Source organism: Schistocerca gregaria, chromosome 7, assembly GCF_023897955.1.
Source record: "Schistocerca gregaria isolate iqSchGreg1 chromosome 7, iqSchGreg1.2, whole genome shotgun sequence".
NCBI classification, from domain to species: domain Eukaryota; kingdom Metazoa; phylum Arthropoda; class Insecta; order Orthoptera; family Acrididae; genus Schistocerca; species Schistocerca gregaria.
In genome coordinates, this window is record NC_064926.1 from 398,703,356 (window position 1) to 398,727,700 (window position 24,345).

Here is a 24,345-nt window from a genome sequence, read left to right on the forward strand (position 1 = left end):
CTTCAGTAGACTATGCATGTGTGCATAATAAGCTGTTTCAGTATTGCAGCAATCTTTAAGCACTTTTAATATGTAACAGTACTTGCTTAATTTTTTTTTGTTAAGCATTTCTATATGTTTTCCCATCTTAGATGGTCATCCAACCATAATCCTAAAAATTTTATGTGGTTCTTTTGCTGAATTTGGCTATTCGATAATGTGAATTTTACAATGGTCGTACTTTTGTTCCTTATATGGTTGAAGTTCATCCATACAGTTTTCTTGTCATTGACGACTAGACAGTTATCTTTAAACCATTTTTCTGCCACTTCAGCTGTTTTGTCGATTTTTTGCTGCATCTCATAATCGTTCTTCCCTTTTATAATGAAGCTGGTATCATCAGCAAATAATTTGGTAGCAGATGTTGAAAACTGTTGAGTAGGCCATTAATGAAAATCAAGAATAACAATGATCCCAATAACGAGCCCTGGGACAGCCCATAATTAACTTTTTTATATTCAGAGTGGTACACATTTCCATCCGTAGAAATTTGTAATCTATGTTTCTTATCAGTTAAATATGATTTGAACCACTCATAGGAAAGACCACAGACAGCATAATTATACAGTTTTAACAGCAGTAGATTATTATTTATAAGATTGAATGCTTTGGAAAGGTCCAAAAACAACCCTTACATCAGTCCCTTGTCCTCTATAGCTTTGTAAACCAGTTGTAGGAAATTGAAGAGAGCTGTTTGTTAGATTTGCCTTTTCTGAAACCATTCTGTGCATTTGCAAGAATTTTATTTTTGTTTAGGAAGTCTGTCATAATTATTCTTTCAATTATTTTCAAAAATACGGATAATAATGATAATGGTCTGAAATTTTTAATGTCAAACTTGTCACTACTTTTATAAACTGTTATTATTGTTGACTGCTTAAGTTTACTTGGTAACACACCAGTTTAAAAAGAGTCATTGATTATGTCCACAAGTTGAGTGACAATATTATCGGTACTATATTTAACAATTTTGTCAGGAATACCATGAAATCTGCAGGTCATTTTACTCTTTAGTTTGCTGATAACTATTTGTACTTCTTTGGGTGTTATGGGATATAGGTACATTGTCCTTCCATTTATTGGAGTTTTTACCTTCGTCTTTGGATTATATTTAGTGGTGATCAGGGTTAGGGCTACATTAATATAATGATCATTAAATATATTAGCTATTAGAAGTGGATCATCAACAACTTCATTTCAGTGTTCTATGGTGACTTTATTACTTGCATTTTCATGTTTGCCTGTATGATTATTAATAACTTTCCACATAGATTTCATTTTGTTGTTACCCTTTCTGATATGTGAATCATTGTGCTTCGTTTTTACAGCAATTATAGCTTCCCTGTGCTTTTCCCTGTAACACTTGACATGTGGTTTCAAGGTGGTATTTTTCTTTGCATACTTATATAGCATTCTAAGACTTTCTTATGACTCTTTGATTTCACTTGTTTTCCATGAATTTGATTTTTTGTTTATTTTCATTCTCTTCAGAGGGACTGAAATATCCCAGCAGCATTTATAATTTGACAAGCACTTGTTGAATTTTATATCTACAAAACTATTGCTTTCCAAGTCCCAGTTTGCATTTTTTAACATTAGATTAAAGACCTTAATTAATTAATCAATCGTCTCTCAATATATCTCCTGTTGTCACTTCTCTTATGAGATTCCTCTAAAGTCAATTTAACTGCTTGATAATCAGAGAAACCTGTATCCAATACCTCAGATTTAAAGCCACATTTTGATTTGTCAGTTAATATTTGGTCTATAGTACTTTCACTTTTGCTGCCATATCTGGTGATATCTTCTACACGTATGTCCGTATTGTATGTTTTTAGTAGATTAACAAGTTTTTGTCCTTTTTTTTACAGTTGTCCTTGAAATTAATATTGAAATCTCCAGCCACAATTATGTATTTTGACTGACTATTTAGATAGTTCAGAAGATTTTCCAAATTTTCAGAGAGCAGTTCAAAATTGCCAGATGAGGACCTATATATACATGCAATTATAATTTTACTATATATTAGTTCACATAAACAATATTCAATATCTTTTCCAATACAGGAGACTTTTTGAAACCTAATTTCCTTTTATTTAATACCTGTTCTTACATATTTACATGTTCCACCCCCTCTGGATGTTTCCCTGCAAAAGCTGTTCACCAACTGGAGGTCTAAAATCCCAATTGCACATTTTTGTATTTCTTGCAGCCAGTGTTCAATTATACACAAGATAGAAATCTCCTTCAATGAACCATTCAAATGGACCTCTATCTCATATAGCTTACTGGTTATGCCCTGTACATTATGATATAGATTCTGTCAGAGGTATGTTTCTTGCCTGGTTAGTTCTTTGAATAGTAGGCTCTAGTCATTTCATTTCTGACCTGATTTTTACCTCCTGGGGGTCTTGGACTTCTTCTTGGTTTTTTTCTTCTGCAGAGAATTTGGCCATAAAAATTGTTCATATTTTGTTTGGGTGCTAACTTCTGCCTGGTGCTTCATCATGATCTGTTGTTTTTAACTTCTGTCCACTCTCGTATGGCTTCCTCCTCAGTCTTTTTACATGGGGATATTGTCTTCTGTGCTGGTTCCCTGTCATTTGTTCATTCCGCTGAAGGCATATTTACTGTTAACTTTTTAGTTTCTTCTTCTGTCATTTTCGTATACTGTGTTGCTTCCTAGTCACTTGTTCGTTCCATAGGATGCATTTTTACTGTTAATTTTTTGGTTTCATCTTCTGTTATTTTCCCATATTGTGAGCATACAGTTTCATTAAGCGACTGATCTGTCTGTTGCAAGCAGTTAACAGAAATCAGTGACGGTGTGGTGGGCTGAATCATGGCTGAATAATGGAGATTCCTGCATAGTTTTTCCTTCCCTTTCAACACCAAATGTAGCTCATGCTATGTATAATCAGTGCTCCTTAAAAACAGATTTACGTCCAGTACCTTAGCATGACTGTTCTGGGCAATATATTCCATCAAGAACGAGTTCATTTTGTATATTTTTTCATTCCAGTCCACCCTGTCAAATCTATAGGGTACTGCACACAGAATCTCTTTAGTTTTTGTATATTTTGTGAGTAGCATGTTCACAGTGCATTGGTAATCCTTGATATCTGATTCTGTATCATTTGTTCCAGCCAGAACAATAACACAGTCAGATTTACTGAAGTCCTTTACCTTTTCTTCAAGGTTATCAACAACATATTTCAACTGTGTGTTTGTCTTGACAACGGATGTCACAAAATATTTTGGTGGAAGTGCCTGATTTAATAAACTAGCACATGGTCATCCATGATTATCAGATAGAAATAAAATCTTGTGTCTTGTATCTGTATGCTTTCCAATACTTAAAACTTCCTTGTAGCTGTCATTATTTATTTTACAGGAGTTACTAAACACACGACTTCTTGATAATGCAAGAGCACTTTGTTTAATTTTGGAGTGTTCGTAATTGATTGTAGATAACTATCAAATAGTACAACCAATAGCCCAAGGAAGGAAAGTGCTAAATGAATACACATCACTGTGTCACTCTTTGCCACAATACTGCCTATTACCACCCTCTAAAATTAAATACCCTTCTTCCCATGCTTCACTTCATTCATTTTACCTGTCTATCCATAACTCTTCTCTTTCTCCCTATCTCTGTCTTGGACACATGCACACACACAAAGACACACACATGCAAACAAAAGCAAAAAATTAACTGTGTTTGGAGTGTAATATCCTAGATTATTTCTGTATGCTGGGAGCAGCTGCTCTCATGTCTACAACACCTACAGCCATTTTCACCTACAGCCATTTGTGCTTTGGTGTTGAAAGCTGTCAAAAGCACTGCCATTTGTTTGGGATTTCTTTAAGTTGACTCAACTGTAGGAATGTCTTAGCAGTAGGGAATAAATGTACTAAAACTTCATAAATGTTGCAACATTTTTTCACACATCTCAGTATTTATGATGTCATATCTCTTGAGCTATGCATCTTACAATGATTTAATTGTGTTGGTACATTCAATGGCCCATCTGGATACTGTCTGCAAAATGCATTGTGAATGGAGTAGGTAGCAAAGAAGTAATAAATTTAAATATATTCACAATTTTTCTCTCCTCTCATTGTTTATGATTTAATATCTCTTTAATTGTGTGTGTCACCTTGATATAATACTGTAAGTGCATTTAACTGCATGTGTGATAATTCAGTGATGAAAATTAGATTTACAGCACATTTTCCATGCAATTAATGCTTTGTATCTGTGCAATTAATGCTTTGTATCTGTGTGTGAAATTGTCTCAAAAATTATTCCATATAACCTCAATGAATGGAAGTATACAAAACAAACTAATTTTATAAAACTTTCATCACCAAATTTGCAATGACATGTAGAACTAATGTTACTGAACTCAAGTGTTTGAGAAGATCTGTAATGTGTGATTTTATTCTATGTTTGGATAAGTATACATACAAGACAGGTTTGTATGTCCTGACTGACTACAGTATGAATGTTCATGTGGCTAATGTGATTGATGTTCTGTGTGATCCATCAGTGTTTCATGGTGGACATTGCAATGATTCATGTTGAATGTTACTTAAGTTTCTTCTGCCTGGCTCATTGATGAATGAATGCGAAATTTTCATGCTTCACAAAATTAATTCACATTAATTGACATCCAAACTGTACACTCGTCATGTAAACAAAACATGTACAAACTTCACTGATATCTTTGACTTCCAAAAGTAACTTCAAAACTGATCACTCAATGCATTGCTTTATATAGAATTTTAACAATAACTTCCAAAATAGAGCATTATTAATTTTTTACAATTTTGATGTTACAATTAAAATTTACAAAATGTAAATAAACTGATGTTACAGCCGAATAAGATATAAAATAGAATATTCATCGACAGTCTTTTGTAATAACATCTTTAGTTTTCCATAAGAAAATCATTCTTAACTTTAATTATAATAATGTCTTTTGTATTATTTTAGTTATGTAATTAATTACAGTTTGGATTTGATTACTAATATTCAGTGGTAGCACAGAGCTCGTGCTTTATTTGATTACATACATAAAATGCACAAATAAGGCCTCAAATTCTGGAATTGGAAAAGTGTGGCATGTAAACAATTGGAGAGCTAATTAGAAATGTAATTACAAAGAATATTAATTACAGAGGAAGACATAAGAATAAATAACAAATGAAAATACATTGCTTGGTAATAACTTTTGAGCTGTTTCAGATAGTGAGGTCTTCTGAATTTTTAGATTACCATTTTGTTAATTAGAAACATTGATTTTTCATGCTAACATCTCTTCAGTCTCTAGTTATTTATTTCTAAGGTCTTATTAGTTCAATCTCTTGATTAGTTACTTAATTTAGCATATGTACATAATTTTATCAATGATAACAATCCACTGGTAATTATGACAAAGCACGTCCTTCCAGAACATTCCATATGCTTTTGCAATGAATATCAAGGTTTTTTTTATCAAATAGAACAGAATTATATATATAAAGACTCATATACAAGGCCTTAGGAAGCACTGAATTGTCCGATAACTTTCTGGATGCATATAAAAAAAGGTGTTATCGGACATTTCATATGAGTCCTGTACCATTATAACATATTGATTTTATTTAACAGATCTTGCTGTTGAAGGTGGGAAAACATGGTTGACTGTTACTATTGTTCATGTTGATTCTGCTCTCCATTCTCTGGGAACTGTGTGGAAAATTTTCCGCCTCATATGTTATCTCACACACAAGAAATGTATGGTAACCACTTGTATGTTGCTATGAGAAGTGACATGTCTGCTAATTTCTTCATTGACAAACCTACTTGTATAAGGACCCAGCATATGTGTCAGCTGTTGTAATCTCCCCCCCTCCTTCCTAATTGCATCTATTCTCCAGTCTTTTATGAAGATTTGAGAGGAGCGAAAATTGCAATAAACTTTCTAGTTTACTTATCTTTCCATGTTGAGCTGGCTCCAGTTCTTCTTGTCTGTGGGTCTGATTCTTGAAGCTGAAAATGTCACATTTTAGGTCTTCATGGTTGAATTGAACTTAATAATTGTGAAGAGTGTTGTTGCAGAAATTTTTTGTTTTTATGTAAATATATTTTCTCTTATTTTAGTGTGTGTGTGTCTATATGTATATATTAAAAAAAGGTGTTGTGACTTACCAAACGGGAAAGTGCTGCTAGATAGACACAATAAAAAAGAAAAAACACACACACAAATATCAAGCTTTTGAAACCTGCGGTTGCTTCATCAGGAAAGAGGGAAGGAGAGGGAAAGACGAAAGGATGTGGGTTTTAAGGGAGAGGGTAAGGATCATTCCAATCCCGGGAGCAGAAAGGGGGAAAAAGGGACAGGTATACACTCGCACACACACACATCCATCCGCAATATACAGACATATGTAAGGCAAAGAGTTTGGGCAGAGATGTCAGTCGAGGTGGAAGTATAGAGGCAAAGATGTTGAGTGACAAGTGATGTACGAGGGGCGGCAACTTGAAATTAGCGTAGGTTAAGGACAGTTGGGTAAGGGAAAGGGAGGATATATTGAAGGGCAAGTTCCCATCTCCGGAGTTCTGATAGGTTGGTGTCAGTGGGAGGTATCCAGATAACCCGGATGGTGTAACTCTGTGCCAAAATGTGCTGGCCATGCACCAAGGCATCTTTAGCCACAGCGTAATCCTCATTACCAACAAACACTGTCTGCCTGTGTCCGTTCATACAAATGGACAGTTTGTTGCTGGTCATTCCCACATAGAAGGTTTCACAGTGTAGACAGGTCAGTTGGTAAATCACGTGGATGCTTTTACATGTGGCTCTGCCTTTGATCGTATACACCTTCCGAGTTACAGGACTGGAGTAGGTGGTGGTGGGAGGATGCATGGGACAGGTTTTACACCAGGGGCAGTTACAAGGGTAAGGGCCAGAGGGTAGGGAAGGTAGTTTGGGGATTTCATAGGGATGAACCAAGAGGTTTTGAAGGTTAAGTGGACTGCAGAAAGACACTCTTGGTGGAGTGAGGAGGATTTCATGAAGGATGGCTCTCATTTCAGAGCAGGATTTTAGGAAGTCGTATCCCTGTTGGAGAGCCACATTCAGAGTCTGATCCAGTCCCGGAAAGTATCATGTCATAAGTGGGGCACTTTTGGGGTTCTTCTGTGGGAGGTTCTGGGTTTGAGGGGATGAGGAAGTGGCTCTGGTTATTTGCTTCTGTACCAGGTCGGGAGGGTAGTTGCGGGATGCGAAAGCTGTTTCCAGGTTGTTGGTGTAATGGTTCAGGGATTCGGGATTGGAGCAGATTCGTTTGCCATGAAGACCAAGCCTGTAGGGAAGGGACCATTTGATATGGAATGGGTGGCATCTGTCATAATGGAGGTACTGTTGCTTGCTGGTGGGTTTGATGTGAACAGATGTGTGAAGCTGGCCATTAGACAGATAGAGGTCAACGTCGAGGAAAGTGGCATAGAATATGAAGTAGGATAAGATGAATCTGATGGAACCAAAGGAGTTGAGGTTGGAGAGTAAATACTGGAGTTCTTCTGCACTATGAGTCCAGATCATGAAGAAGTCATCAATAAATCTGTACCAAACTTTGTGTTGGCAGGCCTGGGTAAACAAAAAGGCTTCCTCTAAGCGACCCATAAATAGGTTGGCATACGATGGGGCCATCCTGGTACACATGGCTGTTCCCTTTAATTGTTTTATGTCTGACCTTCAAAAGTGAAGACGTTGTGAATCAGGATGAAGGTAATGAGGTTGGGTGGCAGGTGATTAGCGTGAAAGGAAGTGCTCCATCGCAGCGACCCATAAATAGGTTGGCATACGATGGGGCCATCCTGGTACACATGGCTGTTCCCTTTAATTGTTTTATGTCTGACCTTCAAAAGTGAAGACGTTGTGAGTCCTGATGAAGGTAATGAGGTTGGGTGGCAGGTGATTGGCGTGAAAGGAAGTGCTCCATCGCAGCGAGGCCGTGGACATGCAGGATATTTGTGTATAGGGAAGTGGCATCAATGGTTATAAGGATGGTTTGCGGGGGTAACAGTTTGGGTAAGGATTCCAGGTGTTCAAGAAAGTAGTTGGTGTCTTTGATGAAGGATGGGAGACTGCATGTAATGGGTTGAACGTGTTGATCTACATAGGTAGAGATACATTCTGTGGGGGCTTGGTAACCAGCTACAATGGGGTGACTGGGATGTTTGGGTTTGTGAATTTTAGGAAGTAGGTAGAAGGTAGGGGTGCAGGGTGTTGGTGGAATCAGGAAGTTGATGGAGTCAGGTGAAAGGTTTTAGAGGGGGCCTAAGGTTCTGAGGATTCCTTGAAGCTCTGTCTGGACATCAGGAATGGGATTACTGTGGCAAACTCTGTATGTATTTCTAAACTCCAATAACAAATTCCTAAGTTGTTCCTGTTGTTGGTCATTAAGAGTTGTAGCTTCCCACACTTCAGAATCTACTGCACTTTCAAAATCCTGCTCCCCAGTCTCACCAAAATTTATATTGTCATCAGACATCTGGTACTCACCTTGGTTCACAATGTTTTGCAAGTAGTCACAACTTTTACCACAGTTTAAAATACAGAAATTAGTTTGCACATATGTATTACTTTTAGGTTCCAAATTAACCAATTCTTTAGCACTCCATCTGAAACAAGCCTCAACTTTCTCTATCCAATCCATACTGAGAATTACATTTTCTTCCAGACTAGGGATCACTATGTATCCATGTTAAAAGGTCTTGTCTTCTATGCTGAAAGTTAAAAGTACCTGAGATTTTACTATTTTGCTTTGATTACTTGTAGCTCCTCTTATCTTTACACCTACAATGGGCATTTGCACAAAATTCTTACTATACTCGATCTTGTCTCTAAATTGTTCAGATATACCACAAATTGGACTACCTGTATCAATCAAACAGTTGCCTTCCCTCTGATCAATCTTAATCTTGATGTAAGGAGACCCAAAATCTGAATCATCCTCTCTGTTGTCAGACACTTCGTGCAAAAATCACCTTCAATTTCATCAAATGCTCCATCCAAACTGTCTTCACAAGGTTTTATCAACTTTACAAGTATCATAACATTTCTTTGATTATTCATGCTGTGCGGCGAAGATGGGACACGATGAATATTTCCATGACACAACTAACATCACTTGTTACAGAAGGAACACAAAACACATTACTGTCTAAATTACACTTCCTGCTTAGATCCTCTTTCACTTCATTCCACCAATTGGGATATAAATTCTGACTAACCACAGCTAACTTATTCCAAAATGCACCTTTATCTAAGTTATTATCAATCTAGTCCCAAACAAAGTTCAAGAAGGTGTAACCGTTGTTCTCCAGCTTCATAGATACCTCACCTTCACTGTTTGGATCATTACTCTGCATGACATTAATGAAAAACTGTTTTGACTCGACTGGTATTTCATGACCCTCCCTTACAACATCATATACATCACTTACCTTACCTGTTTTGTCAGCATAATTTACAAATAACTCTGAAACTTCATTATTCTTAAACTCCACAATATTCCTCCAAAATTGCTCCATCAACATCACTGACAATACAAGTCTCATCCCTCTTCACTTACCTCTCACAGGCTTACTAACCTCAGTTACTTCACACCACTCATTCACATCTACACCCAAAATACTACCTAGTTCAGATCCAACACAGTCATCACCTGATTTATAGACATCAATAATACTGTTTTTTGCCCAAAAGAAGATATCATTAGTAGATACTACATCAAAATTCCCACTATCTCACATTTGTGCTTAGCACTTACATCACCATAATTAAACATAGTATCCAAAAAAATCTGATTAAAACATAAATGACAAATCTGATATCCCTTCCGTTCAGTTTCAGATACATGTGCCATATCATTAACACTGTTATAACTGTCTAATTGCAAGTGTAACTTAGGAGTCCTGTGCTTGTTATGTTTCTTCGCCCCAAAACTGTGGACCTGTCTTAAAAGACAGTCCCAGAGAGCATGACTGTGCACCTCCTTTTTTCAGAGAAAACGACATTACAGACGAAGGAAAGTTAGAAACCACATTAAGTGGAAACTGCAGCAGTCTAATTCATTCAGATAATTGTGAAACCCTAGATCATGTAGCGAAAATAAATGAATACAGAAGGTTCTGTGAAAGTAGAATACCATTGTGTAGCAGTGACAGTTTCCTCCCCCTTCATATAAATGTACAATCTCTTAGGTGTAAAATCAATTAATTACAATACTGGCTCGATAAAATCAACTGCAGTGTTCTATGAATCAATGAACACTGGATGAAAGACTCTGAAATAGACTTGTGTGTTCCTCTTGGATATTCGTTAGTTACAAGCTACTGCAGAAAAAGTATTACACTTGGTGGGGCCTCAATATATGTCAAAAGTGACCTTGAATTGCATTACTCAGTTATAGACCTTAGTAGAATATGCCTTGAAGCTACAATAGAAGTAGCTGGTGTGGTAATGCACGAACAGAAAACTGTAATTGTCTCAATCTATCAAATCCCAGGCTCTGATGAGATAGTATTTATAGAAAAAATTAATACTTTAATATTATTGTTGTCAAAATATAAACAGCATAGAATTGTAATTGTAGGTGATATTAACATAGATATAAGGGCAAAGAGAGAAAATGTAATTCATATAATTAACACTCTGAAGTCATTAAACTATTACTGTCTCAATGAAAAACCCACTAGACTGAACGCATGCATTGATAACATAATTAGCAATGTACAAAGAGACTCCATACAATGTGATGTAATAGAATTAGGAATATCAGATCATGCAGGGCTATGGCTTCAAATAGAAAAGTTAGCCTTCAGTTCTACAGAGAGAGAAGTGACATATAGAATTCTAGGTGAATCCAATATAAACAAAATGATAAACCAGTTCAAAGAAATGGATTGGACTCATGTAATGGATACCAAGAAAACGATTAATAAATGTTTATCCATTTTCCTGACAGAGATCAAGCATATAGTAGAAATGACATGCCCCTTGGTAACCAAAAGGTACCAGAGTAATATTACTCATAAGCAACAAAATACAAACAAATGGTACACCCCACAACTCAACAAACTCAGAATACTACTGATGATTATGAAAGACAAATCTCATAACAGTGATAGCGACAAGGAAAATTACACTAAAATGAGAAACCTTTACAGATTAGAAATAAAAAATGCTAAGTGCTGTGCAAATGATGAATATATTTTGAATTCTAAAAATAAATGTAAAGCTGCCTGGACTGTCATTAAAAGGGAAATAAATAATATCAATAAAGAAAGGAGTATCCCTATTGACTGCAATATTCCCAATGAATATTTTGTAAATAGCATCACCACCCCACCCATCAATTCTGCCTCTGATGCAGAAGCATTGCTCACTTGTGCAAAACAGATAAGAAGTGACAAGTTCACTTGGACCCGAATCACACTAAATGATATTCATAAGTCAATAAACAAATTAAGTAATTCCAAAACAGAAGATTATTATGGACTCAATAATCTCATCATTAAACGTATAGCAAAAGAAATTCAAATGCCACTTCTCTCACTATCAAACACAGTACTTGATGAAGGAATATTCCCCGATTGTCTTAAGCTCATAGTTACATTGCCTCCGTATAAAAAAAGGTGAAAGAAACCTCCCAAATAACTACAGACCCATTTCAATAGTACCAATCATATCCAAGTTAGTAGAAAATTGTGTGCATAAGCAGATATACAAGTATTTTGAAGCCAACAATATTTTAAATGAACAACAGTTTGGCTTCGGGTCACACCTATCAACTGTAAAAGCAGTAGAAGTTTTGGTAAGTAATGTTTATGAAGGGTATGAAAAAAGGGTATCAATGTCTGGAACACTTATTGACCTAAGTAAAGCTTTTGACTCGGTGTCACATGACATACTCATCAAAAAGTTAATATACTATGGCATTGAAGATGACACACTCCGACTATTCAGATCTTATCTAAGCAATAGATTACAACTTGTATATGCAAATAGGCAGAGGTCAGAAATACTCCTTATAGAAAGAGGAATACCCCAAGGCTCTGTCCTTGGACCTTTTCTGTTCATTGTCTATGTTAATGACTTCTCGAAATACATACCGTTTAAGAACATACTATATGCTGACAATATGACATTAATAAGTACAGGAGAGAACTTACAGAGTGTACTGGACAAAAATAGAGAAATGATGCAAATGGCTAATTACTGGTGTCAGGCTAACCAACTGTGCATAAATCAAACAAAAACAGAAGAAACAATATTTAATCTTAAAGTAACTAAAAATTAAAACAAAACAGTGAAATTACTTGGGCTAATCATGGGAAAGACACACCAATTATCTATGTAGTAAACTAGCATGAATACTTTTCTTATTGTATAAATTAAGAAACAGTGTGAGCAAGCAATTGCTACTCTACTCGTACTATGCTTTTTTACATTCGCAACTGCAATATGGAATATTGCTTTGGGGTAACTCCCCAGGGGCTGAATGTATTTTCAGATGGCAGAAGAAAGCAATCAGGTGCATGGAGGGGTTAGCACCCAGAGAGTTCTGCAGAAATTATTTTAAATCTCTTGGCGTAATGACAGTGCCAAGCATGTACATATATAACTGTCTAATATATGCCAGAGAAAATCTGAAAAAATTGAACATGAGATGTGATGTGCATGCACAAAGTACAGGAAACAGTCATCTGCTGGACTTGCCTTCCACAAGACTTGCTGTAGTCCATCATAACTATAAGTATTTAAGCATAAAATTTTTCAATAAGTTACCATGCTCAGCTCGTACAGTACCACTAAATAAATATAAGAATACATTGCTAACCTGGCTAAAAAACAACTAATTCTATACAACTGAAGGATTCTTAGAAACTAATCATCAAAATATATGTTTTACCTAAGTTATGAAGAAAATGTTTTGATATTACATAAGTTAGTTATTTACTGTGATTCTTTTCTTATGTGTGTATGTAATTACTGTATAAAACATTGTTTTACATAATGCTGAAGAAAAGGTCTTTAGTTCCTTTTCTCCCCTTTCTGTAACTATTTGAATAGCATACTGAAAGTAAAACCCTCTGTAAACTTTGACGAAGCCAATTGTATACTGAAAGGCTAATAAAAATATTCTATTCCATTCGATTCTATTCATTTCTATTCTTCATTGTGGCAAACTGATGTTTCCTGAGTAGTAACTTATATGATTGTTTCTTCTATTAAAACGGCCATGGTTATTCCCATTATTCCTATCCAGCTGCTGTTCAGAATTTACGTCTCTGTTGATACTTTGATCCTGATGGAGGTTACCATTATCTCTGTTTCTGTGATTACTCCCATTGTGATTTCTATCATTCCTATTATTATGGTACATACTTCTTTTTACTGGCCTATCCAGCCTGTCAACATAGCATAAAAACTGTTCAAGACAATCATCAAGTCCATGTACCAAATCCGAATGCAACCTTTCTGGTAATCTCGTTTTAAGTGCATCAGTCAAGGTCATTTCATCAAATAGTGTGCTAATTTTTTTAAGTTGATTCACACAAAACTCTTTCAAAATGCTGACCCTATTCCTATAATTAGGACTATTAAAAAAATTCACTTTTGATTGTTCCCTGTTCTGCTTCTCACCAAAATTTATTTAAAAAACTTTCCTCAAAACTTTGATATGTTTCACATGACTTAAATTAAAATTTAACCACGACAGCACTTCGCCTTCTAGAAATCTTTTAACAAGTTAAATTTTTTTATTGTCATTCATGCCCAACATAGAGCTATCTCTACAGTTGTGCAGAAAATCCACTGGATGTAAATTATCTGATTGAAAACTTTTGATAGGAGTGTTGGACCATGCAATACCATTGTTTGCACACAGATTTTTGTTCATACAAATTTCCTGAACTGTTGAAATGTTTTTATCTAAAACAGTTGCATCAGTTTGCATTTTGTTTTTTACATTTAAAATTATTTGGTTTAAACTGGGGACATTTTGTTGGGTGGTAGCTCCAAACACAAATAGTTTTTCCACTACAGCTTTCTGTTCAACTCTGATGTCATCAACATTCTTTGATTATTTCACTGACTCAGATACAATCTCATTTTCTAAACCATTAAAATTTTTTCTAAAACATTAAGTTTTCCATTCAGACTTTTTAACCTCTCTGACAACACATTTTTTACCCCTGAAACTTGATTACTAAGTTGTCTCATGTGAACGTGTATTCTGTCCATTTTACTATTGTCTTCAGTTTTCAAGTCATTTAATTGTCCTTGTAGTGAAGCAAGTTTGCTATCATTATCTGCTCTTACTTCAGTTAACTGATCATTAACTGCACTAAATTTGCTATTGTTGTCTGTCTTCGTTTTCTCTGGTTTTGCCAAAATTAACTGAGAAACAGTAGTCTTTCTTTACTGTCTATGATTCGACTTGGGTGAAACATGTCCTGACTGGAACCTGTAGCTTTCATTTGTACCTCACTTTTGTTTTTGTTCCTATTTATTTTGTTAACAAGCACATGAGTCCACAAAGAAATTAACTTCACAAATAGTTTTACTTATATTTCCTTTTCAATGTCCCTGGTTATAGTAGTAAAGTCCTCTTCACTTTCATTGATCCAGTCCATTATTATTGGTAGTACATTGTCACTGTTGGTGTAAAGATCCTTTGTTGGGCAGGCTTCAGGTTTGCTCCACACAATCGGAAATTAATTTGTACATCAATTTCAAAAATCAATGAAATAAAACAATTTCTGCAACAGACGAAACTTCCTTATTTGCCAATTAATCATGGACAATGCCCACACTCGGAATCTCTCCCCTCCTTCCTAATTGCCTCTATTGTCCAGTCTTTTATGAAGGTTTGAGAGGAGCGAAGGTTACAATAAAATTTCTAGTTTAGTTATCTTTCCATGTTGAGCTGGCTCCAGTTCTTCTTGTCTAGGGGTCTCATTCCTGAAGCTGAAAAATGTCAGAATTCAATTGAACTCAATAATTTTTAAGAGTGTTGTTGCAGAATTTTTGTTTTTATGTAAATATATTTTCTCTTATTTTAGTATATAATACAGTATTTTGATTTTTCACATTAACAGAGCCGAAATTACATTGTTGGCAGAAAAATACATCCTTCTACCATAGAGGCATGCTTGCCACTCTCTCGCTCAATATTCCAAAGGGTTTACAATTTTTCTTAACAAATGAGTTTCTACTGGTATCTGTTACATTATTAATTTTGGTTATTATTCCATAAATCAAGCCAGAAATAAACATAGTACATAGTGCACGATTGTGTAATTAATAATAAACTTTGTAATTGTGCCAATAATTCATAATTTCAAATGTTCCTAAAAAAATAATAATTTAGTAGTGCTAGAGGAAGATGTCCCGTTACACTGTCAAAAGATGATTCTGTATTGATATTTATTATAGGTCATGGTACTGACATGAAATCCAGTTTTGTAGGTAACATGACTCTGTATACTGGTAATAGTATTTGATCTGCATGTATAATAGTATAGTACAGTATGTGTATAATGGTATATGATCTGCAGTGTCAGCCATTAACCACACAAGGGTATACTGAGAAACTGTAGACATATATTTCCTTTCTCCTCATACTATATCCTTACTGATGATGATGATATATTAAGCCTTGTACAAAACTGAATCAAATATGTTTTTTTTTCATAAGTCAAATGATGAACCATTCAACAAGAGCCAATCAATAATACTTTTGAATATTTTGTTTATGACTCCTGCTGTTTTCAGAGCTGTTTTGGGCTTGATTGGGATGCTTGCATCACCTGCAAAAACCACTATTTATGTTTTGTCAGTGTATAGTAGTAGTTTAGATTAGATTAGATTCACTTATTGTATTTATAATAAGAATAGGAATGCCCCTAGAACTCAACCCATATGTAACACAATAATAATTTGCCCCCATTTCAAAGAACATTCATCACAACACCCAAATGAGCTATATAATTGATCCTTTGCTTCCCATAAGTTAAATATTATGTGAACCACTTAGTTGTTGTACCTCAAAATTCATAAACTTGAATTTTCTCTGGAAGAAGCATGTGTTTTTCACAGTCAAATGCCTTGGACACATAATAAAAAAGTCCATTAATAAAACCTTGTCATGCAGCTACTTTAACACAAAGTAAGTGAATCTTATATTTGCAGATATGCCCAGCTGTTCCTAAGTACATTATCTTTCCCAAAACCTTTCATAAGGATGTCTATAGTGAAATGGGTTACTAATTATCAATGTATGTCCTGTTACCTTTCTTAAATAGGGGACCAACAACTGCACACATTCGGCCTGCCTAGGAAGATACCTTGTGGAAGTGATTCATTTAATATACAGCTGAGCACAGTGACTATATCAGAAGAATATGCTTTTAATATTTTACCAATCCAAATATTATTTTTAAGATGGTAATTTATTTTCCTGATTTACATGGCCATAGTTGGAGTATCCAGATTCATTCACTGATTCCTCAATTTTTTGAGAAAATGAGTATTGAAGAGGCTTGCTTTGTGTTTGATGTCTTGACTCATCTGGTAATTATGTTGAAATACTAGATCATTTTGTTCCCTTATAGACTTTTCCATTTCCTTTCTTTGATTTTGTTCTCAGAATTATCAGCTGCATGCATGTGCTTATCCTGATATTGTTCCTGCTACATGATACTTGAAAGCCTTTGATAACAAGGTTTCTTTGATTTATGGCTGATCTATAACCTACAATTTATTATTATTGTGTGCTCTGATTTTAATGTAAATTTAGCAGCTTCGAATGAAGCCAATGATTTAATAAATGTGCTCACAACTCTCTCCACAAAAAATATTGTAAAAGAATCTACTAGAATAACTGCACTTCCTCTTATTCCATTGACACAATCATTGTAAATTGTTACCCTGCCCCATTAATAAAACTTGAGAACTTGTAAAATGATCTCTCTGACCACCAAGGCCACCTGTTTGATGTAAGCCTGCCATATAAAAAAAATTCCATGTCCACCTCACCTAAAATAATTCACAGAAGTGCATTAATGATCCTGGTAGTTTACAGTTACTTAAAGATTTGTTAAAACAACTTTGAGAAAATGTTTACCTAGAAGAAGCCACTAACAAAATGGCTAAGAATTTTGCTGACACACTCTGCCGTTGTTCTGATATTGCCTTCCCTCTTAAGAAGCAAGTAACTAGGACCCACAGGAAACCTGAATCAAAGGGTGGATCACACAAGGGATACTCATCTTCTGCAAAACTAAGCAAAGACTATGCATGGAAAGTAAAAGTGGCAGAGGCCCTAATTTTTTAAAAAAATTCTTCAAAAACTGACATCCAAGGCAAAAAAAGCTCTCAGTCAACCAGTACATTAAAAATACAAATAAAAGAGTAAAGCTGCATGGAAAGTTGTCAGTGGTACTACAGGAACAAGCCTAAACAACCACTGCCTGACTTTCTAAAAGAGAATGGGAAAAAAAATTATATCCTAAAGAAATAAGTGAATTGTTTAATGCACATTTCACAAATAACATAAAACAGTATTTCTTCAGGAATGACCAAACCACAAAAAACTTTTGAAATAGAGCTAAAAAATGAGACAGGTCACGCTTCTTAACACCAACATCAGCTGCAGAGGTTATAAAAATCATCAGTGAAACAAGAATCTCACATTCTTGTGGTACTGGTGGTTTACCTGATCTTTTAATAAAAAATATTGCCACAGAAATTGCTGGACCCATTTGTGATGTAATAAACAGTTGATTAAGCAATGGCTACTTTCTGGAACTCTTCAAAATTGGAAAAGTCATCCACATGACATAAATAATGTCCCTCTTACCAGCACTATCAAAGGTAATTGAAAAAGCCATGTGCAGTCATGTATTAGAATACCTGAATTAGAAAACTTATTTTCTGAACATCAATTTGAGTTTCACAAGCTCAGATCTGTTAAAGAAGGCCTTTTTGCTCTCTGTGACCAAATAATCTCTTCTTTCAATCACAGAGAATTCTCCTCTGGATAGTTAATTGGCATAACCCAAGCATTTGATTTGGTTAATCAACAGATATTGCTTCAGAAAGTAGAAACATGTGCATCTGAGATACGTATAATCAGTGTAATCAGTGATTTGAGTCATAATTAACAAATAGTATGCAACTAGTTGAAGTCTCTAGCACTATCAAAGAAAGAACTTGCTCTAGTAAAGCCATAATTACCTATGGTGTGCCACAAGGCTCTGTCCCGAGTCCCCTTTTGCTTCAGCTTCTTATTAATGAACCTTCTTAAATTTTCTTCTGTACTTAAAATAGTAAGACATTTCCAGGGGCAAATGTGGACTCTGACCACAATCTATTGGTTAAGAACTGTAGATTAAATCTGAAGAAACTACAAAAAGGTGGGAATTTACGGAGATGACACCTGGATAAACTGAAAGAACCAGAGATTGTACAGAGTTTCAGAGAGATCACAAGGGAACGATTGACAGGATAGAGGAAAGGAATGCAGTAGATGAAGAATGGGCCGCTTTGAGGGATGAAATAGTGAAGGCAGCAGAGGATCAAATAGGTAAAAAGACGAGGGCTAGTAGAAACCCGTGGGTAAAAGAAGAAATATTGAATTTAAGTGATGAAAGGAGAAAATATAAAAAGGCAGTAAATGAAGCAAGCAAAAAGGAATACAAATGTCTCAAAAATGAGATCGACGGGAAGTGCAAAATTTGCTAAGCAGGGATGGCTAGAGGACAAATGTAAGGATGTAGAGGCTTATCTCACTAGGGTTAAGATAGATACTGCCTACAGGAAAACTAAAGAGACCTTTGTGGAAAAGAGAACCACTTGCATGAATATCAAGAGCTCAGATGGAAACATAGTGCTAAGCAAAGAAGGGAAAGCAGAAAGGTGAAAGGAGTATATAGAGGGTCTATACAAGGGCGATGTACTTGAGGACAATATTATGGAAACGGAAGAGGATGAAGATGAAATGGGAGATACAATACTGTGTGAAGAGTTTGACAGAGCACTGAAAGACCTGAATTTCGATTCAAGGCCCCGGGAGTAGACAACATTCCATTAGAACTACTGACGGGCCTTGGGAGAGCCAGTCCTGTGAAAACTCTACCATCTGGTGAGCAAGATGTATGAGACAGGCGAAATACCCTCAGACTTCAAGAAGAATATAACAATTCCAGTCCCAAAGAAAGCAGGTGTTGACAGATGTGAAAATTACCAAACTATCAGTTTCATAAGCCACAGCTGCAAAATAATAACACGAATTCTTTACAGATGAATGGAGAAACTAGTAGAAGCCGACCTCGGGGAAGATCAGTTTGGATTCCGTAGAAATGTTGGGACATGTGAGGCAATACTGACCCTACGACTTATCTTAGAAAATAGATTAAGGAAAGGCAAACCTATGTTTCTAGCATTTGTAGACTTAGAGAAAGCTTTTGACAATGTTGACTGGAATACTCTCTTACAAATTCAAAAGGTGGCAGGGGTAAAATACAGGGCGCAAAAGGCTCTTTACAATTTGTACAGAAACCAGATTTCAGTTATAAGAGTCGAGGGGTGTGAAAGGGAAGCAATGGATGGGAAGGGAGTGAGACAAGGTTGTAGCCTCTCCCTGATGTTATTCAATCTGTATATTGAGTAAGCAATAAAGGAAACAAAAGAAAAGTTCAGAGTGGGTATTAAAATCCATGGAGAAGAAATAAAATCTTTGAGGTTTGCCGATGACATTGTAATTATGTCAGAGACAGCAAAGGACTTGGAAGAACAGTTGAACGGAATGGACAGTGTCTTGAAAGGAGGGTATAAGATGAACATCAACAAAAGCAAAACGAGGGTAATGGAATGTAGTCGAATTAGGTCGGGTGATGCTGAGGGAATTAGATTAGGAAAAGAGACACTTAAAGTAGTAAAGGAGTTTTGCTATTTGGGGAGCAAAATAACTGATGATTGTCGAAGTGGAGAGGATATAAAATGTAGACTGGCAATGGCAAGGAAATCATTTCTGAAGAAGAGAAATTTGTTAACATCGAGTATAGATTTAAGTGTCAGGAAGTTGTTCCAGAAAGTATTTGTATGGAGTGTAGTCATGTATGGAAGCAAAATGTGGACGATAAATAGTTTAGACAAGAAGAGAATAGAAGCTTTCATGATGTGGTGCTACAGAACAATGCTGAAGATTAGATGGGTAGTTCACATAACTAATGAGGAAGTATTGCATAGAATTGGGGAGAAGAGGAGCTTGTGGCACAACTTGACTAGAAGAAGGGATCGGTTGGTAGGACATGTTCTGAGACATCAAGGGATCACCAATTTAGTACTGGAGGGCAGTGTGGAGGGTAAAAATTGTAGAGGGAGACCAAGAGATGAATACACTAAGCAGATTCAGAAGGATGTAGGCTGCAGTAGGTACTGGGAGATGAAAAAGCTTGCACAGAGTAGAGTAGCATGGGGACCTGCATCAGACCAGTCTCAGGACTGAAGACCACAACAACAACAGTATTTTATGATGATACAAATCTATTATTTAATAGCATATCAGTGCAACAAATGATTGATCAAATATCAGATACAAAGAGTAGACTGCTGTCCTGGCTCTACAGAAATAAACTGTTGCTGAATGCAAATAAAACATCACACAAGCTCTTCTATCCATCAAAAAATCCCTCTACTCAAATGACACCAATATTAATAGAAGGCCATGAAATCAATCAAGTAAAAGCAAAAAATTTTTGGGGAATGTGGGTAGATAACAATTTGAAATGAGATGTGCACAGGGATAAAGTACTGAATAAGCTGAGCAGACTCTGTTATGCTTTTAGAATCCTCAGCCAAACATGCAACAGCATAGATACATTAAAAACAGTGTACTGAGGCCTTGTTCATTCCATTTTAACATATGGCATCCCCTGCTGGGGTCATCACACAAAAAAATCTTTGTAATGCAGAAAAGGCTATTAAAGGTAATGAAGCCTGAGCATCCTAGATCATCAGCTAAGGCACTTTTCAAAGACTTGAAAAATTTTCCAGTAGCCTATATTTATATAAGAGAAACAATCTTATCTGTTAAAAAAACATGCACCTCTCCACAATAAATAGGGGTTATACATGATCACAATGGGAGAACAAATTTGAACTTTGTCTGCTGCCCCAGAGAGTAAGTTGGTGTCAAGCTGGTGTCAGGAATATAGTCACTCAGCTGTACAATAAACTTATTATGACCATAAGAAATAGTGAAGGGCTGTCATTCAGGAAAAAAGTAAAATAACAATTTTTCACACACACCTTTTACTCTGTTGATGAGTACTTAAAGGCAAATTTACTCTAACTCTCCAAACCTCCTTCCCAAAAAAATAAGAACACAAGCTCACTATTCATCAAAAAACACATTCAATTTATTTTTACTTATTCTTAATCTTGCTATATATACTGAAATAAATTGCACTGTATGTCAACTGATTTAGGACTGTACAGAAATAAGCCTATATTTTTGTACTTATTGTAATTTCTTAATTCCCATCATGCATTGTAAGCCCATATATATAGCTGTTACTTCCCCATATGAATGTAAACTGTCCTCTGTTCGTATTTAGCTTTATGTCAGTTTTTAATTCCATGTACATGTAAATTGTCCCCTATGTGTGCTTAGCTTTTTCACCATTTTTAATCCCATCATACATGTAAGCTTATGCATTTGAAAATATATAACTTTAATACTGTTTGTATTATGTCTTATAAAAAATTTAATTCAGTCATACATGTTAACTGTCGCTTATGTGTTTTTAGCTTTTGACCATTTTTTATGCCATCATACATGTAAGCTTATTCATTTTAAAATATTTAACTTTAATACTGCTTTTATTGTCTTATAAAAATTAAAACAACTGTCATACAATTAATGTTAACCATGTCCTATATCTTTGTACAACATGCCAGGCACAATAAATAAATAAATAAAATAAGTGTCATATTTCATGGTTTTTTGTTTGGAAATAATGGTTAATGGTGCAGAGAAATTAACTTAGAAATGCATGAATTTAGTATTTTCATCAATTGTGTAGTGTACCTCAACAGAACTGATGCTTCTCATGTTTCTTGTAAAAGTGCCTGTTGTGAGCTCATTAACTGTTTGAATGGTTTCTTGAGAGTTCAGTTCAGTATGTCTCTTTTTAATACTGAATTACTACATCGTAACACAATGGAAATAGCTTCTTTGTGGACTAGAATTTTTCTTGTTAGGAGATACACCATGGGGGGGGGGGGGGGGGGGGGGACCAGAAAATGGAGTCTGAAACACAAACTTACTTCTTACTGAAATAGAAAAAAACAGTGGACCATCCATGGCTGACATATATTTTGTTGCTGACACCAAATGAAACGACCTCATTCTCCAGTAGCTGCCTTACACAAGTTGTAAGACAAAATTATGGCATTATCAGAATACCACTGCACTTCTCTGTAGCAACAAATATTGTTACTTGATTATGTGGTTCCAGTTTTACTCACTTCTTGTCACTGTTCCATACATTTGTTGGCAAATTCATTCTACTGATTTATTATTAATGGTTGCTTTGCAGTTATGGAAAAATTGTGATGGTGCTCGTATTTTAGCATGCACGCCATCCAATGCAGCTGCAGATGTTCTGACTACACGAATTCTGCAACAAATTCCAAACAAGAGCGTCTTACGTATGTATGCTGACTGTTGGACAGGGTAAGTGTTCTTAAGGGGGAAATGACCTGAAGAACAATACCAGTTCATTGTACTATAATTGTGTATTTTAGTGCAACACACTATTTGTGTATATTTGTTCTGACTACACGAATTCTGCAACAAATTCCAAACAAGAGTGTCGTACGTATGTATGCTGACTGTTGGACAGGATAAGTGTTCTTAAGGGGGAAATGACCTGAAGAACAATGCCAGTTCATTGTACTATAATTGTGTATTTTAGTGCAACAAACTATTTGCGTATATTTATGCATCCAGATTCTGTAATGTAACTGACATGAAGAAACATTAATGTTTATCCCAAATTATAAAAATTGGATTGCACTGATGTAAGATAGTGAATCCGTTGCTTTGCTTACCTTCCGAATCAGTAAATGTTGAAAAACAGAATTCACTCATTATTTGCATATCATGTTTCAAAAAACCCATAATGAAGGAGAGCTTTCAAGGATGTAAAACATGCAGGCAGAAGTAGCTACTGCAGGCCACTTCTGTAGAATATGCTAACAACATATTGTAAATGCCAATACACTCTCACTGATAATTATGGGAATTACCTCTAGTTCACTGAGAGATAGATCTGGATATATTTATCAGGTCAGAAAGTAGGTGCTTTGATAAAAACAAAAACTGTCCTCTGACACTACTCAGCTATTTTTTTAAACTAAATGATCCATGACATTTCAGCAAAGTAGTAAAGGAATTAATGCAATTCCTTAAAATTAAAATAAAATCTGTTAACTGCCTACAGATATATAGAAATGAAAACATGATGACTAGATTAGTTTCAGCTGTCGGTCTATCCATCCTCATATCATGCTCATACGAGAAGCAAGTTGAACAAAAACTGGATGTACTGCAAATAGCCAAGTCATGCAATAGCTTGCCTCTGTATAAGAGACCAGTTCAATAAAAAATTTTGGTTGTAACAACAGAAAAGAGAGAGATACACCATCTAACACATAAAAATGAATGTATGGGTGTTTGTTCGTATGTTATGCAATGCCATACTGTTCAGTCGATTGTGATAAAACTTTGCAGACTTACTGTTTCCACTTGTGTGATATAGGCATAGTACAATTAACATACAGTATGTCGCACACTTGTTGTACTGGCAAATGTATTTGAAAAAGCATGTGAGATGTTTGAATATGACAGAAACAAACACATTAGTGTTTCATGGTTTGTTACACATCTCAATATCGATAAATGTGGGTTATATCTAATCAAAATTTTCCAGTGCAAACAGTAACTTTTTCTGTTTCTTCTAGTGAATCAGTGAGCAATATTTTGGTTGTACAACTGTATATTGTGTTAATTTCTTTGACAAAGAATATGCCTCCCAAACGTTCACCACTTAGTAGATCTACTGGCGCAGCACGTAGAATTAAGGGAATTAATGCTTCTCAAATAAGCAAGGAATGACAAGTGAGCAATGAAGCAGATCATTTATGAATTACTCATTCCAGTGGATCAGAATCTCAA

The 24,345-nt window shown here is 35.5% G+C and overlaps 1 protein-coding gene across 1 annotated transcript in view; it reads left to right on the forward strand.

Annotated features, from left to right (window-relative positions):
* Positions 1 to 24,345, forward strand: part of LOC126282194 (putative helicase MOV-10) — a 461,728-nt gene that overhangs the window by 292,800 nt on the left and 144,583 nt on the right. Inside the window, exon 12 of the mRNA XM_049981723.1 lies at positions 22,706 to 22,842. Coding sequence (XP_049837680.1) covers positions 22,706 to 22,842 — 137 coding nt within the window. The remainder of the gene's footprint in view (positions 1 to 22,705; positions 22,843 to 24,345) is intronic.